Below are 14,364 nucleotides of genomic sequence, written 5' to 3'. Positions count from 1 at the left end.
TAGAGATATATACGACTGTAAATATCGGTAATATTTCGATGATATTTATGATATTTGGAGATATTTTGTGATATTTTGTATATATAACAATTTTATTTAATATTTACCATTATATTTCAAATAAATATAAATAATGTATCATGATATATTAAGAAATATCTACAATATCTACAATATTTATCGATATTTTGGATATATCTACGATATTTGCATGTGAAACAATGTCAAATATCCCCAAAGAAAAGGATATATCCACGATACATATCCAGAAATTGAATATCGATATGGCATATCCTGATATTTTGTACTATGGTTTCAACAACCACATTTATGTGTAACTAGGTTATTATTTAACGATTTTATTGTAGTATGTACATTTCGTAATGTTTGACAAATAAATAAATGCAGTTACCAAAAAAAAAATGTTTGCAAGAATTTATATCGAACAGATTAGTCATATCTTAATTCAAGTTATGATATGATGACATGCTACAAACTACAAAAGCACCTGAAAAAGCAGATGTGCAGACAACAAAAAAGGAAGTATTGAGTAATCACTAGAGCATAATAGCATATAACGCACGATGTTTTTAACATTGCATTAATGCTGCAGGTTACAATTTTTTTTTCGATAATTGATAATTTGCAGGTTACATTTACCTCCATCAATTCAACAACATCATATTCATTCTTGAGAGACTTTGTTTCATATTCATTCTTGAGAGACTTTGTTTGTTTATGAAACCTTTATGTTTAGTTTGAAACAAAGAGTGTACTGTAGAATCTTTGGTATCACATTACTGCATGAGGGATAGCCCACATACAAGTTACAACACTCGGAGTTCAGATGCAGGGGCGACGCAAGACAATCGGGGGCCCTAAACAAAGTTCGAATGCCAATGGATAATGGATGGCAAAGAGTTTTTTTTTTTTTGTTGTTGAACTCTGAGGGAAACGTTGGAGAAGGGCGGTGGAAACAAAAGGGTCTATTTAGAACTAACGTTATTTCCTAGTTATCTAACCCTTAATATTAGGGCTGAAAAACAAGGGAGGGTTCTAGGGACATATTTTATCTTGACACGTAAACAAACTCAAAATCGTTAGGACATTTATAAGACTCGGATTAGGCTAATATTTTGTAGATATGATCTCTTAACTATTCTAAACATTGTCACAAATAATAATAATAAAATCAAAAATTTCTAAATTTGCTAAATATAGTATCAAAAATGGTGAAAATGATCGGTCTACAATTATCCAAATTTTGTAAATTGTTAACTACATTTGGCAAATTTGGACTTTTTTTTATTTTTTTGATTATTTGTGACAATGTTTAGAATAATTAGGAGATCATATCTACAAAAAATTAGCCTAATCCGAAACTTATAAATGCCCTAACGATTTTAAGTTTGTTTACATGTCAAGATAAAATATGTCTCCAGAACCTCTCCAAAAAACAATAGTTGGATAAATTACATTGGGGGCCTTTGGGCTGCAGGGCCTAAGCAGTTGCCTATTTTGCTATGAGGTTGAGTCGGCCCTGTTCAGATGCCCTCTTCGATCTGCCGCCCTCAAATATATAATTCTCATGTAATTAAACCTAGGATATGGCATTCTAAGAATAAAAACAATAACCTTTCAAGGCTTTTTGTTCTCTCAAACAGACATTACTCACAAGGCCTAGCTTGTCCCATTGTCTTCACCCTGGATATATACAATCTTGAACCTTTTAAAGATATTGAACCAAAGCAAGTGGGTACGTTAGGTGTGTGGACTGTGGACCGAACGGTTTAGTCTCACATAAAGCACCTACAAAAGCTATTCTTCAAACTTAAACAGTGGGCTAGCGCTGAGGCTAAAGCCTCGTACCACGTAGGAGCCCCAATTGCTGGGGGTGGGGGGTGGTGGGCTAGGGTGTGAATGCATGTGGGCACCTACACCTGGCCACCCAACCATAGTGCGTGAGCCCAAGGTTTGGCTGCTGCCCCAAACAATTCTAATTTTAGTCACAATTCTTATTTTATCAGTTTATTGAAAATTAAAATCTTAACCCTTGATTCTCTTTTGAATATGTCCATATTCCTACTATATGAACAGCCTTTGAAACTTCAGCAAACATAACTCATTGTGAAAAAATGTACCTCAAACATGAACTAACCTTGAAAAGTAAGATGGGTATAATCGTGCATGAGGGATGTCCTTGTAATGTTCCTAGAAAGACAGAAACTGGAGGTAGCAAATAGTGAAGATACAAAACTAGAGACAAGTTGGTACATTTGTTTGGATCGATAAATAACACAGAGAGTAAGAGGGAAGATTTGGAGAGAACTAGTCTATATCCTTTACCGAGTCTATTGCTGGACAAAGGTGTATTTGTAGTTTTGTACACATCAATACATCATCCTAGTGGATTTTCTGCTGTTTTTGCATTCTTTTTAGATGTTTTACACTTCCATCTACCAGCTAAACTTCCTGCACATGGAACCACTAAACTACTCGACATGAAAACCAATGGATTTATGGATGCCACCCAAAATGTTCGGTAAGTACAACCTCAAAAGAAATTTAGAGAAACCTATATACTTGATCAGCATCCAACATGTTGGTTGTTGGTCTTTTGTCGTGCCGACATGCCGGTCTTTGTTGTTCACCGTTCATGCGAAATCAAATTATTAGGCTCCCGATACACAAAGCCCACTGAAAAGTCCAAAACATTTTACAACATAAAGCCCATACAGCCTGGGCAATTTAAGAAAACAGCCCAAATCTAAAAAGCCCACAACCAGTTGAACATTTTTTTTTCTCAGGCACCAAAACCTGTCAAAAAAAACAGCTTGAAAAGAAACAATGAAAGAAGGCATGAAAATTACATTGAAGAAGAGCAACAACAAACGTTGTGTGTCTCATTACAAAAATCTTCCTTTCGACCAAAACGAAGAAGAAGAAAAAGATTGCCCCTTTACTCAAAGTGGAGAAGAAAAACATACCAAACAGCAGAACCCTGACTTACAACTTGCTGAATCATTTAAAGATGAAGGAAATAAGCTAGCTGAGGTGTCCCCTCTTTTTTCTCTTGTTTATATTACTGTTTTGGTTCAGGGTTGGTTAATATCTGTTCAATACCATGGGGCATGGACCAGCTCGATTTCTAACTTTAGATTACATTTTGGAGGATGGGAGATACAAGGAAGCACTTGGGAAGTGGGAGGCTGCAATTACTCTTATACCTGATAAGGCAGTTTTACATGAACAAAAGGCACAAGTTCTACTTGAGATTGGTGATGATTGGAATGCTTTAAAGGCGGCAGCTAGTATGTTCTTTTTTCTCCTCTACCTATTTTTATCTTCTTTCCATTTAAAAAAGTTTTATTCAGTCATGATTTCCTACTTTAGATGTTCTGCCAATGTTATTATTGCTAATGACAATGTGTTGGTCTCATGATCACCAGTTTTAGATTAGAAGTTCACACTTTTTATTAACGGACTGTTTCATTGAATGAAAATCCAGCTTAAAATCTATTTTTTGTAGAATAGCATTTAACTGTTAACCTTTAGTTTGTTTCCCTAATCTTCTAACACACCATTAGATCTTTATTGTTTTATTGATAAGCTACTTGCTATGTAGGAGCCACCGAATTGGAACCATCGTGGGCAGAGGTACATGGACATTATTACCAATTTACCATTGCGCAAAACTGTTAATTATGTAGGTTTCTTGTATCTGTTGTTGATTTATTGTTGCAATTGCATGGAGAAGGAAGGCACAATCTGGTGTTCTGAATCATCGAGAAATCTAATGAAGATTGAACCATTTTTTTTATAGACCAATTATACATGTGTGCATCCCATCATACTAGTATTAGCTCAACTACTTTTCACTTATTTTGCATGGATATGATAAGGGTAGCGTTCTGAATAATCGTAAAACGGCTTGTGTAATACAACTCGGGGCTTTGTACATTGTAGCTAGGATTCTAGGAACAAGGTTAAGATCTTGCATTAACCTTTTGTATCTGTTTGTTAGAAGTGAAACATGATGAATTGTCCATGTGCTTCTATTGAAGGACTTGTAAATCCAAAAACCTTATTATGAAGTGCTACCGAAAGGAACTCTTACATGCTGGTGGACCTTTGGAATACGTTTTAAGTGTGTGGATTAACTTCATATTCAGGCATGGATCACACTTGCTAGAACACAGTTGAACTTTGGGGAGCCTGATGCTGCTATAGAAAGCTTTGACAGGGCTTTAGCAATAAAGGTAAAGATATATATAAATCGGAAACCTTTTTCTCCTCCTCCCCCCTACCAGTATTCTTGATAAATTTATTCACTGTTGTATGCAGCCTGATTCTAAGGAGGCTCGAGATGATAGACAAACTGCATTGCATCTTGTGAAGAGGCGAAAGCAACTTCAATTATCTGGTCTAAGTTCAAGTGATAGTCGTTTTATTGTTGGAGATGTCTCCAGAGCTTGTGAGGGTATATGAATAGCGAGCATATGTGACACAGAGTTTGTGATTTAAATAGGTTATAAACAACGGACAAACATAGATTACTATAACTGCATATGGTTTGCGGCCTTGATGTTTCATGCTTTCCTTAGAGTGTAACTAATGGTTGAACATGTGTGTCGAAGAAGCATAGGTTGATGACAGACCTGGGTGCAATAGTTGTATAGAAAAAAGAGATAGTTTCTTCTCTTTTTTATTTTGTAGAAACTCTTGATCTTAATATCTAGAGACTAGGAAGTTGTATCTATTCTTCCAAATGTTCTATATACGTTAATACAATTTTGATTTGGGTTGCCAGCATTCCAGCAAGTGGTGATATGTTGTGGTAGATCCTGTAGCGGTAGTGGTGTCCGAGTTGCCACTAAGATAAGGTTATTCTACACACAAATATTTCACCACATCCTTTTACCTCACAAAGCAGAGTTTACTGTAGTATTGACAGTCAATCTATTCGGAAAAAAAAAATCTTGACAGCCAGTCTGTCTTTTAAGTTTCTACTTTCTAGAGCTTCTCTAAATGGTTTGAGATTTAATGCGTTCAAACTCCAAACGGAAAGACGGAAGTTCTTTATTCTTTTTTGGCATAATGAAATATGATAATAAATAGATTTTCTTATGGTCCTCATAATCCTATAGAATTGTCTGGAATTTTAATTCTTTTCCCAAACGGTCAGCAATTCTATCATAAGGAAAAATTGGCTGTGAATAGAATTTCTTATTTTGACTGCTTTAGAGTTTCCAAAATTCTATAGCAACCGAATCTTTTGAACCGAATTTGTGAACACACTGACGTGGCACTCATCAGGCAGGGAGTGCGTGTGTATTGGTCAAAGAAGTACTGAAAATCAAGGTCTCTCTGCTTGCCACGTCAATGTGTTCACAAATTCGGTTCAAAGGTGTGAGTTGCTGTAGAAACACTCTTAGAGTTTATAGACTCTTCATGTTATTTAAAAACTCACAAAAGCCGTTAATTATTATCTCAAGCTACTGAAAAGTTACAGTTATTTGCGCAATAGTTGAACGAGATAATAATACCATGGGACGCGCCGCCAATTTATTATCGGGTTTGTGAAAAAAAAACTCAAGTCAGGTTTGGAAATCCAGAATTGTGGGAGTTTAAGAGTTGGAAATCCCATTGTTTTTATATTCTTCTCGAAACCGAAATACCAAGTTTTATCTTTAATTCTTTAAAGACTAAATTGCCAAGAATCAGAATATATAAATTAATTGTAAACACTGGGTACAATGGTACCATGATACAAAAGAATGCTCTAAGCTCTAAAATTAAAAAAAAAAAAACAAAGTAAAGTTTATCCCAATCATTCTTCTAACGCCCTCAGCCCGCATTTTCACTATCTTCTTGTTTGTTAAATTAAAAGAAAAACAAAGTAAAGTTTATCCCAATCATTCTTCTAAAGCCCTCGACCCCGCATTTTCACTATCTTCTTGTGACTGTTTGAATGAATATGACTGTCAAAGCTTGGACTGTTCATAGGACGATATTCTGGAAGTAGCCTACCTGACTTATAACGTACTCCACATGCATTACATAGTGTTCTTGGTCCCAATGGCCCTATCCTCCATTGTGGAGTCGACTCCACGCCACAATGGGTGCAACTCCTTTTCTCATAAGGATAATATGTATGTTCATTCTCCGAAACCCTCTTTTTAGACACCTTTCCACCACTAAACGGAGTGCTCCAAGAAGGCGCACATGGATATGTATTTTCATTCTCCGAAAACTTTTTTTCAGATAACTTCTGACAGTCAGAACTTGAAAACGAAGGGCTCCAAGAAGGCGCCTGATAAGGATATGCCTTTTCAAATAACTTCTCAGCATTAGAACTTGAAAAATAATTGCTCCAAGATGGCGCAGGATGAATAATGCGCTTGCTCCTTGGCTTTTTCGTTGGTACTACTTTTCTTTCTTCAACCCTTACAAAATTTTCTACAAGCGGAGGTCTTGGTTCTTTGTAATCTTCCTTTTCTTTGTTCTTTGTTGGTCGCGAAGCACTTCTTTCTTCGCTAATTATACTTAAATCGTTGAAAGATATCCAATCGTCTTTAAAATTTGGGAACCACTCCAACTCCGCTATAGGATCTTGAGGAACACATAGCTCACTCTCAAAAGTGCCAGAGTTTACTTCTTCCTCATCGATTCCCAAGTCCTCCAAGTTGAAATCAAAAAGGCAAGAACGACCTATCGTACCAACTCCCATAGTGTTATCTTCTACTGCCAATGTAGACGTGAAAAAAATAAGAAAAAGATTACATATAATAGTCTCAAACCTATGAGCCATTAATGGAAGTTTTGAAAGAATAAAGAATAGAAATAAATTGCTTTCTTAGTAAGGAAGGCAATAGTTGTAATCCGCGTTAAATAAAAAAGGAAGTGGCTATCTATTTATAACTGTTATTTTTTGTGACTCCCATAGCCTTTTCGTTGTTGCAACATATTTGGATTCTTTACAATTAGGATTCGATGTTGGAATCTAAATGGAATGTTATTATGCAACGTCAATGTACTTAAGCAAGCTATAACACGCTAATCCAAGGGTTGTTATTTCGACAAAATAAAAATTCCTCTTCTACTCCGACATACTAATTTGGATAAGGTTTATTTGTATTTGTATTGGAATTGGAATTGGAATTGGAATTCAATATAAGATGAGTGGTTTAGTAGGTCTGCCTAGAATAATTGAAGGACCATTTTATTTACGAGATTAAATGAAAATTGTAATCCATAGGATCATATATATACTAAGAATTTGATGAATGGTTGAATTCTATTAGTTGGCAAAGATGCAATTCTCAAATAGGGGGAATTTAAGTCAATAACAATTTTAGAGGTTTAGGACACTAAAAGAAATCATGACGTCATAATGGTATGATTCTACTCTAGGATTAGCAAGCCGTGGGAATTACGCGTAAGGATTTATCTAGAAGCAGTGACCCCTCTTTCTAAGCAAACACCCTATCATATTCTCAGCTTTAACGCGGTTTACAGCAAATGTTGGAACCCACGTGGTGGCCAGAGATTGGATGAGACACTTAAACCTCGTATTGCTAGAAACGCGGCGGATAGTTTCTCTTTTAAAGATGACGTCTGGGAGCCACTAAAAAGACCACTGAAAAATGCAAATTAAATAGTCAATTCAAAATTCAAAATTCCATTTCCACGAGAAACCAGAAATTACCTCAACAAATGTTTGGAATAAAACAAGAGGTGAATTTGGATTTGGGCTATTTGATCATTTATCTTTTTTTTTAGTAGACATGTTTCCTGATAGATTTGGAAACAGAATTGGATATGGATTGAGAAACATAAACGGATTGGAAACAAAAACGTAATGGACGTATAGAATCCAATCCATATCTCGAAACTGAAACAGTTTCCTATAAAAACGGATTTACTAGTGCTCTATGTTTCTAGTATCTAAATAAACTCCTATACCAACAGCTATAGTATTTGCGCAAAACTAATTTCTAAACTATATTTTGGGCAATCATAAAATACTATCAGTGGTTTTTTTTTGCAATCATAAAATACTATCAGTGGTTTTTTTTTTTTTGGTTTATCTGCAGTAAACAAAAGAGAGTATAAACTGTTGTATTCTGGAGGTTGACGCGCTTGTCTGCATAAAAAAGAAGGAAACAACCTTAAAGAAAGCGTTTCGATTCGTGTCTCAGCCAGCCTTCTTTATTCCCAATTGGCCCATCTGTGTCAAAAACTCAAAGACAGCATGAAAAATTGGTTTATATCGTAAAATATCTACAATATATATTGGAACGTGATATATACTGGAAAATTCAGTAACGAATATATCGACCTAGTCACCTAGTTTTGGAGAACTAGCTGATTCGCGCTGAGCAGGACACTCATTTAACTATTTAAGTGTTTGAGAGCTCCACTGAATTGTCACCCCTATTAATGGACTTAGTTCCTTCAGAATTTAGCTCCTTGGCCACAGTCGAGGGATTATTCTCCAAATGATTGCCATGCGAAACTAAGAACATACCACTCCGATGGACTTCTGGTCAAAACCATTGGTTGGTATTAGTTATGGTTAGTGAAACTTTCATGATTACCATTCACATATCAGATTACCTGATTACTGATTTACCGGAAGTTCAACCACGATCAGTGAAGCAAGTTGGACAAGTGGGACAAGTAGGACCTTCCACAAAAGGAAAAGAAACAACAACGCAGTGAAGAAATTTAGCAAAGTACTGATACTGATACTAATACAAAGTCCATATGGCACTACAAACAATTTTAGCTTTCTCCTTCAGGAGGAATGACTATGAGTTCAAAAAAATGTTACAAAGCTCTCGGCTCCCTTCTTCAAGGGATTAATGAGCGGGTCATCCGATCAAACAGAGAGCAACAAATGTTTTAGTGTCTAATGGTACACCGGCTATGCCATTAATTTGATATCCCGAAATTGAACCTAAGACAGTAAGCAGGTGAAGACAGTACGACCAATTTTTGCGATATCAAGTACAATTCCAAAATGTACACGGGCAAAATCCTTCTCACCAGAGGTCGATGGTAAAGGAAGCAATTACCTCTCCGTATTTTCTTTTGCATTTCGGGGTCGCTTTTTTATTGAGTCAACCTCTCTTCATTTTTCAGCTTTTCTGCTGCATTTAAGAGCATATCGACAGATCCTACAGCTCCGTTCACTTTCCCTGGCACGCTCGCCTTCTGATGTTTCTCATTATTCTGATAGACCCACTGCGCACACGTATCAACAGATCCTGCTTCTGCTTTTATTTCTCCCGTGTTCTGTTGTTTCTCAAGAGTCTCATACACCCATTTTGCCTTGCGTATTGCCTGCAGCCGTGTATCACAAACTTTACAAAACCATTTACCCTTGGGAATAGAAGCCAGAGGAGGCTCCATGCAATATATGTGGTATGCATTGTCGCAACCATCACAAAGGACAATCTTTTCATCATCTTGATCAACGAGGCAAACCCTACAAAGACACGAAGGACAGTACCAACGAGGTCCAAAACGTTTCAACTCAAGATCCGAAAGGCACCTCAGGTGAAATTTATGACGGCACAAAGAATGCTCACATTCACGGTATTGATTATCCTCAAACTCACATCTACACAGCTTGCAACCATTGCTCACTGTGCTTTCGCTGGACTGCTGGGATAAATCTGCTTCCATCCACGAATTAGAATTTGCATTCCTGTTGCTAAGCAACCCATTAATGATTGAATCCATTTTACCTTCAGCCATATGAGTTTCAGTACATGGGTTGTTGGCTCTCTCACAAAGAACACAATTCTCATGTGATGACTCTAAACCAGTGCTGGCACAGTTCATACAATACCAACTTCTAGGGGAATTCTCACTAACTGAAACCCCAACACCGAAGACGTGATACATCTTCTCACATGAATCACATACGATACAGATCCTTTCATCTGTTTTGCCACCACAAAAATTGCAGATATTACTCTTCTTCAAATCAGCTGGGTGCGGTGTACTTTGTCGGTCAGCTTCCAGTAAAGGACAAGGTTTCGTAATATCCAGGCCCGAACTGCCCATGTTTCCAGGGTGAACTTGATTGAACTCCTGAGAACAAAAAGGCTGTTAATTCTTTCTAACGTAATTTAATATAATAACACTTCAAAAGCGTATGTTGAGTAAGGTCAGCATGAACAAAAATGTTAGTAGCATTTGGATCCTGAAGTTGCAGGGACTATCATGGAGAGGAAGTTTCTAAACCAAATTATTATCCACAAAAACAGCACTTGCCTCATTTTTTCCTTCCCAATAAGTGCCATTTACAGAACCACCAACCTGAGGCAACAAATAAGTTTGATAGATTAAATAACAAACGAACTCATTGAAGTGGAAGATAAGCAAAATCTCCCTGCATAAACACACTGTCAAGAGGACAAGCTCTGTCCTAAATTTAATTCATAACTCAATAAAAGGATCAGTGTAACAAGTCCCGATGTCTAAGTTTCTTACATGCTTGCAGTATGCTCTCCTCGACACATCTGACAGGCCCTTTGCAAGAGAAACCATTTCAGCACCAATCTTATGAAAGTTCAACCATAGCTGTAAAATAATCAGATATGAGAAAGCTATACAAGCAAATTAAAAGTGCTTTCTGTCAGATTAATGTATATTAGTATATAACATGGTGAAGGGAAAAGTAATAATGTGTGTGAGAAAGCACAATTTAATTACATTTACAGCCAGTGTAAACTTCAATGCAGACTGTATTTACGTCTGGTGAAGGATGAAGTAGTAAATTGTCATTTTGAAAAGAACCAAGGACAGGGCACATATAAAACATGAGCCTGGCCTACTACATCAATTAAGGTTGGTTTTACAGCTTCCTGAGACTGATACATTCTAAACTGCCAAGTTTTCATTAAATTAAGATATTGAAGCATCAGAGAGAGTATGGAGCAAAAGTTCCTAAATTGCAACAATGTATTGCCATAATTTATGTTTTCGGGCCAATCAAATACATATTTATAAAATATATCAATAATTTATTTTAGATGGAAATCACTCTCTCAATGAAGTATGCTAAAAGAGCAGAAATATTGACTATACTTGCTACTATATGTATTTTTTTCTGGTTGCCCTATCTTTACCATGACATAGAGATTACAAGACCTCGAAGACATTAACACTTGAGCAATATTTCTAAGTAAAAAAATTCTCGACTCCTCAATTTCATCAAGATAAAACTAAAAAGCCTTTTATTTTTTGACAGTGAAATAACAAACCACTGCACATCTTTACACACCACCTACCAACTACCACATGCCATTTATCTACTATATATACCAAGAATAACCCAGTGAAAGGCATCAGTTAACAAGGCTTCTAAACTAGTCCTTGGAACTAACAGCATATTACTTTCAAAATTTGATTTGATTCAAGAAGCTCTTCAGTTTTAAAAGCGTGTTGAGCTTTCTTGATTAACAGATATCATAGTAGCTCATATGATGGCATAAGTGTTGAGGTAAAAACAAACAACACAACAACCTTTTGAAGTGGATAATTGAAAGAGATCAATCAAACAATACCTGATGAATGTCTTCAGTAAAAAGTCGAGCAGAATGACCATAAGCCCCATTTTTCATTCTTGTATTGATGATACTGAATTCTGAAAATCTTTCAACCTTAATGCCTTGCAAATTTTCAGAGAGTAGTTTACAGAGCTTAACAAAATTCTCCGAAGCTATGACATCATGAAAAACACGCTGGCACAGCTCATTTGTAGCATGATCGTTAGCTTGTTCATTCAGAGTGTTACAGGATCCATTTGATATATCCACGTGCTCCTTGGGAGAATGCTGCTGAAAAACAGATATGGAAGTAAGGACCAAACATATTGTGCTGATTCTGGAACTTCTAAGTATCTGGAAAGTATAAATATATCCTCTGCCCCACTCAAATGATAATCCATTCTTCAACATTAACACAGGAGCTAAATGGAGATCCTACTTCAATTTACACAATAGAAGAGTAACTACTGTCATACTAGTGGCGATAACTTTATTGACGATGATATACCTAGATTTAACTTATAGAAGGAAGAATGATGAGTATACTTTAAACAAAACATAGGGGGGGAAATCATACAGAATTCTCCAAGCCATTTGCTTTGTACTCTTTCAGGGTACAGAACTCAAGAATAATTACGCATCCAGGAAACATTGTATTTTGCAAGAGTCCCACCATGCTTGACAAAGACCCTATAAACAGTATTCCTCATATGAATGGGATCAGATAATCCCAAAGCCTTTGGGATTGTCTTCACAAAGACAACCTTCTTTGAGAATTTAGTCAAACCAGAAGTTGGGTTTAAGAGTTCACTCTCCCTCGGTACCAATTCCAAAGAAGTTGAAAGCCTGTGAAGAAAAATTAACTAAAACTCCTCAGTAGAAGAGAAAACTCATGCAACCGCTTCTACTTGACTTTACACTTGCCTTTCATTCTCATCTCGTTCTAAATTAATCAGGCATTACTTAACCAGTCACGAATCTTCCCTCCCCAGTGACTAGTGTGTGTATCTATGATCTGGTTCAAAGAAAAAACTCTACCATATGATAGCACCTTCTCAGATCCTACTCCTATAGACCAGTCTTACAATAGGTATCGTGTCACTATAATTTAAAATGGAAAGGGTTGGAGTCACTAATGGTATAATAACAGCTAAACATATCCACTGCAACCTCCCTTACAACCCATCTGGCCACCTTATGACTATTCAATTTACTCCCTTATCATGAGTTTTCTCTGGTGGAAATAATAAAGTAGTGACAGACATCTAAAGCTTGCACATAGCAACCTAAACTCTGCCCCAATCCTTGAAATAATATCACCATATTTGTTTAAATAGAAACTATCATCGTTACCATAGTCCCCACAAAAGGAGCATTCATTCTAAGTATACATTTGTGGTTGCAATTTGCAAAAGAGCTAGCCCCAAAGTTATTACCTACGCAACAAGTTTAGTTTATTGTGTTTTCAAGTCAACTGACTAATAGGAATTGACTCTCTTAAGTTCACAATGTACACTCAGTCACACCTTCATTAAAGTTCCATTTCCTTCCACCAAACTAAACAACGGAGCGATGCAAGTATAACAACTTCCAGTTGGATAAACAGTTAAATTTCGAAATAGAAAACAAACCTTGTCCATTAACTGAACTCCTGCTTCTAAACAAATCCTTGTATCTTCCAGTATATCCTCGGAACTCGAATGTGAATGCTTCCTCCTCTTATACGTTCGAACCCCATTGACCGGAAACTTGTCAATCTTCTTACTATCATTATTACTCCCTTCACCATTTGCACATAAACTCCCATTGTTATTTGTTGTACATGGAACTAATGTCAAGCTTACAGCATCACTTCCATTACTTATTCTCGATTCCAAAACCATCTTACACCTAGTTTACAAACTAAAGTACACATAATTAGATCTTTTTGAACAATGGGTAGAGAAATTAAGCTCAAAAACATCAAAGATTCAATCTTTACCAAAATATAACAAGAATAACGGAAAAGATGTAATGTTTGAAACTAGAGACAATGGAAATGAAGCATACCTGGAGAATTTGCAAAATTATGTGAGGAGAAAACGCCTAATTTGTGAAACCCTAATTTTTGATAATGCGTGTCTGGACCTCATTTGAGGAAAGATTTTGAAATCTTCAAGTAAGAGAGAAGAGAGAGAGAGAGAAAGTTTTTTCACTTCTGGAGTTGAAAATAGTCTTTTTTTACCTCAATGCTAAAAGTCAGACCCAAGTCACCCCTAGGACTGTCAATTTATTCGTTTTATTTTAATCAAATATAAGTTTGCTAACCTATATTGGTCTTTTGAGTAATGTGATAAGCAAAAGTCTTAATTAATTTTTAAGGCCTAGTTATTTTATTTATTTATTATTATTTTAGGATATAATGACTTAATGAGGAGATATAATTCCGGTGGGGCAGAGCCTATTTCCTGGAGGGTAATTGCCTGAATCGGCCATAATAAATACACATTATTCTCCAACCGGCTATGTTTTTCAATTTTGACCAATTCAATGGTTTTTTACCCTTTTGCCCTTCCGTATAACATTCTCTCTCCTCTGCAACACACTCTCTCTCTTCTTGTACTTCTGATGTTGACATGCACAGTCATATCTATCCGTTAGATTCTCTTAGCGATACGTACCAGTGATTAATGATTGTTGGATTTCAATCCAACAAAAATGAAAACGGACATTAGCTATTGTCGAAATCAGGAACCAGCAACTTATGGACCTACTATCAGCAACTTTTACGTTGTTTTTGTAATTTAAAGATGACCATATT

The 14,364-nt window shown here is 36.2% G+C and overlaps 3 protein-coding genes across 5 annotated transcripts; 1 reads left to right on the top strand and 2 right to left on the bottom strand.

The window, feature by feature from the left end:
- Positions 1-2,320: 2,320 nt before the first annotated feature.
- Positions 2,321-4,812, top strand: LOC147502878 (Tetratricopeptide repeat (TPR)-like superfamily protein). Its single transcript, XM_086607709.1, has 5 exons — positions 2,321-3,054; positions 3,173-3,311; positions 3,626-3,657; positions 4,173-4,259; positions 4,345-4,812. The coding sequence occupies exons 1-5, from the start codon at positions 2,848-2,850 to the stop codon at positions 4,486-4,488; spliced, it is 609 nt and encodes a 202-aa protein (XP_086463835.1). The 5' UTR covers positions 2,321-2,847; the 3' UTR covers positions 4,489-4,812.
- Positions 4,813-5,923: 1,111 nt separating this feature from the next.
- On the bottom strand, positions 5,924-6,730 carry LOC147502877 (GATA transcription factor 4-like). The gene has a single exon (XM_086604638.1). The coding sequence runs from the start codon at positions 6,728-6,730 to the stop codon at positions 5,924-5,926; it is 807 nt and encodes a 268-aa protein (XP_086460764.1).
- Positions 6,731-8,729: 1,999 nt separating this feature from the next.
- Positions 8,730-13,815, bottom strand: LOC147502876 (RING/FYVE/PHD-type zinc finger family protein). 3 transcript variants are annotated; one of them, XM_086607706.1, is made up of 6 exons: positions 13,614-13,815; positions 13,196-13,466; positions 11,583-11,855; positions 10,507-10,596; positions 10,288-10,332; positions 8,730-10,104 (listed from the first exon to the last, which is right to left on the bottom strand). In XM_086607706.1, exons 2-6 carry the CDS (start codon positions 13,445-13,447, stop codon positions 9,118-9,120), a joined length of 1,647 nt encoding a protein of 548 aa, XP_086463832.1. In that variant the 5' UTR covers positions 13,448-13,466; positions 13,614-13,815; the 3' UTR covers positions 8,730-9,117. The 3 variants fall into 3 exon arrangements, with proteins under 3 accessions (XP_086463832.1, XP_086463833.1, XP_086463834.1); XM_086607707.1 differs by having other exon boundaries at positions 13,196-13,454; positions 13,614-13,789; XM_086607708.1 differs by having other exon boundaries at positions 11,583-11,852; positions 13,614-13,788.
- Positions 13,816-14,364: the final 549 nt, after the last annotated feature.

This window comes from Coptis chinensis, chromosome 4, assembly GCF_015680905.1.
Source record: "Coptis chinensis isolate HL-2020 chromosome 4, ASM1568090v1, whole genome shotgun sequence".
Classification (NCBI taxonomy): Eukaryota; Viridiplantae; Streptophyta; class Magnoliopsida; order Ranunculales; family Ranunculaceae; genus Coptis; species Coptis chinensis.
This window is presented reverse-complemented; position numbering and strand designations above follow the sequence as displayed.

What these genes read in the sequence shown, in the direction of transcription:
- LOC147502878 (XM_086607709.1), top strand. Translation starts at nt 2,848, where the DNA reads ATGAAAGAAGGCATGAAAATTACATTGAAGAAGAGCAACAACAAACGT. An exon ending in TGCTTTAAAGGCGGCAGCTA is followed by an intron (nt 3,312 to 3,625) that starts GTATGTTCTTTT and finishes CTTGCTATGTAG; the next exon opens with GAGCCACCGAATTGGAACCA. An exon ending in TGGAACCATCGTGGGCAGAG is followed by an intron (nt 3,658 to 4,172) that starts GTACATGGACAT and finishes CTTCATATTCAG; the next exon opens with GCATGGATCACACTTGCTAG.
- LOC147502877 (XM_086604638.1), bottom strand. Translation starts at nt 6,730, where the DNA reads ATGGGAGTTGGTACGATAGGTCGTTCTTGCCTTTTTGATTTCAACTTG.
- LOC147502876 (XM_086607706.1), bottom strand. Translation starts at nt 13,447, where the DNA reads ATGGTTTTGGAATCGAGAATAAGTAATGGAAGTGATGCTGTAAGCTTG. An exon ending in GAGTTCAGTTAATGGACAAG is followed by an intron (nt 11,856 to 13,195) that starts GTTTGTTTTCTA and finishes TCTGTTTTTCAG; the next exon opens with CAGCATTCTCCCAAGGAGCA. An exon ending in GGAGAGCATACTGCAAGCAT is followed by an intron (nt 10,333 to 10,506) that starts GTAAGAAACTTA and finishes TTGTTGCCTCAG; the next exon opens with GTTGGTGGTTCTGTAAATGG.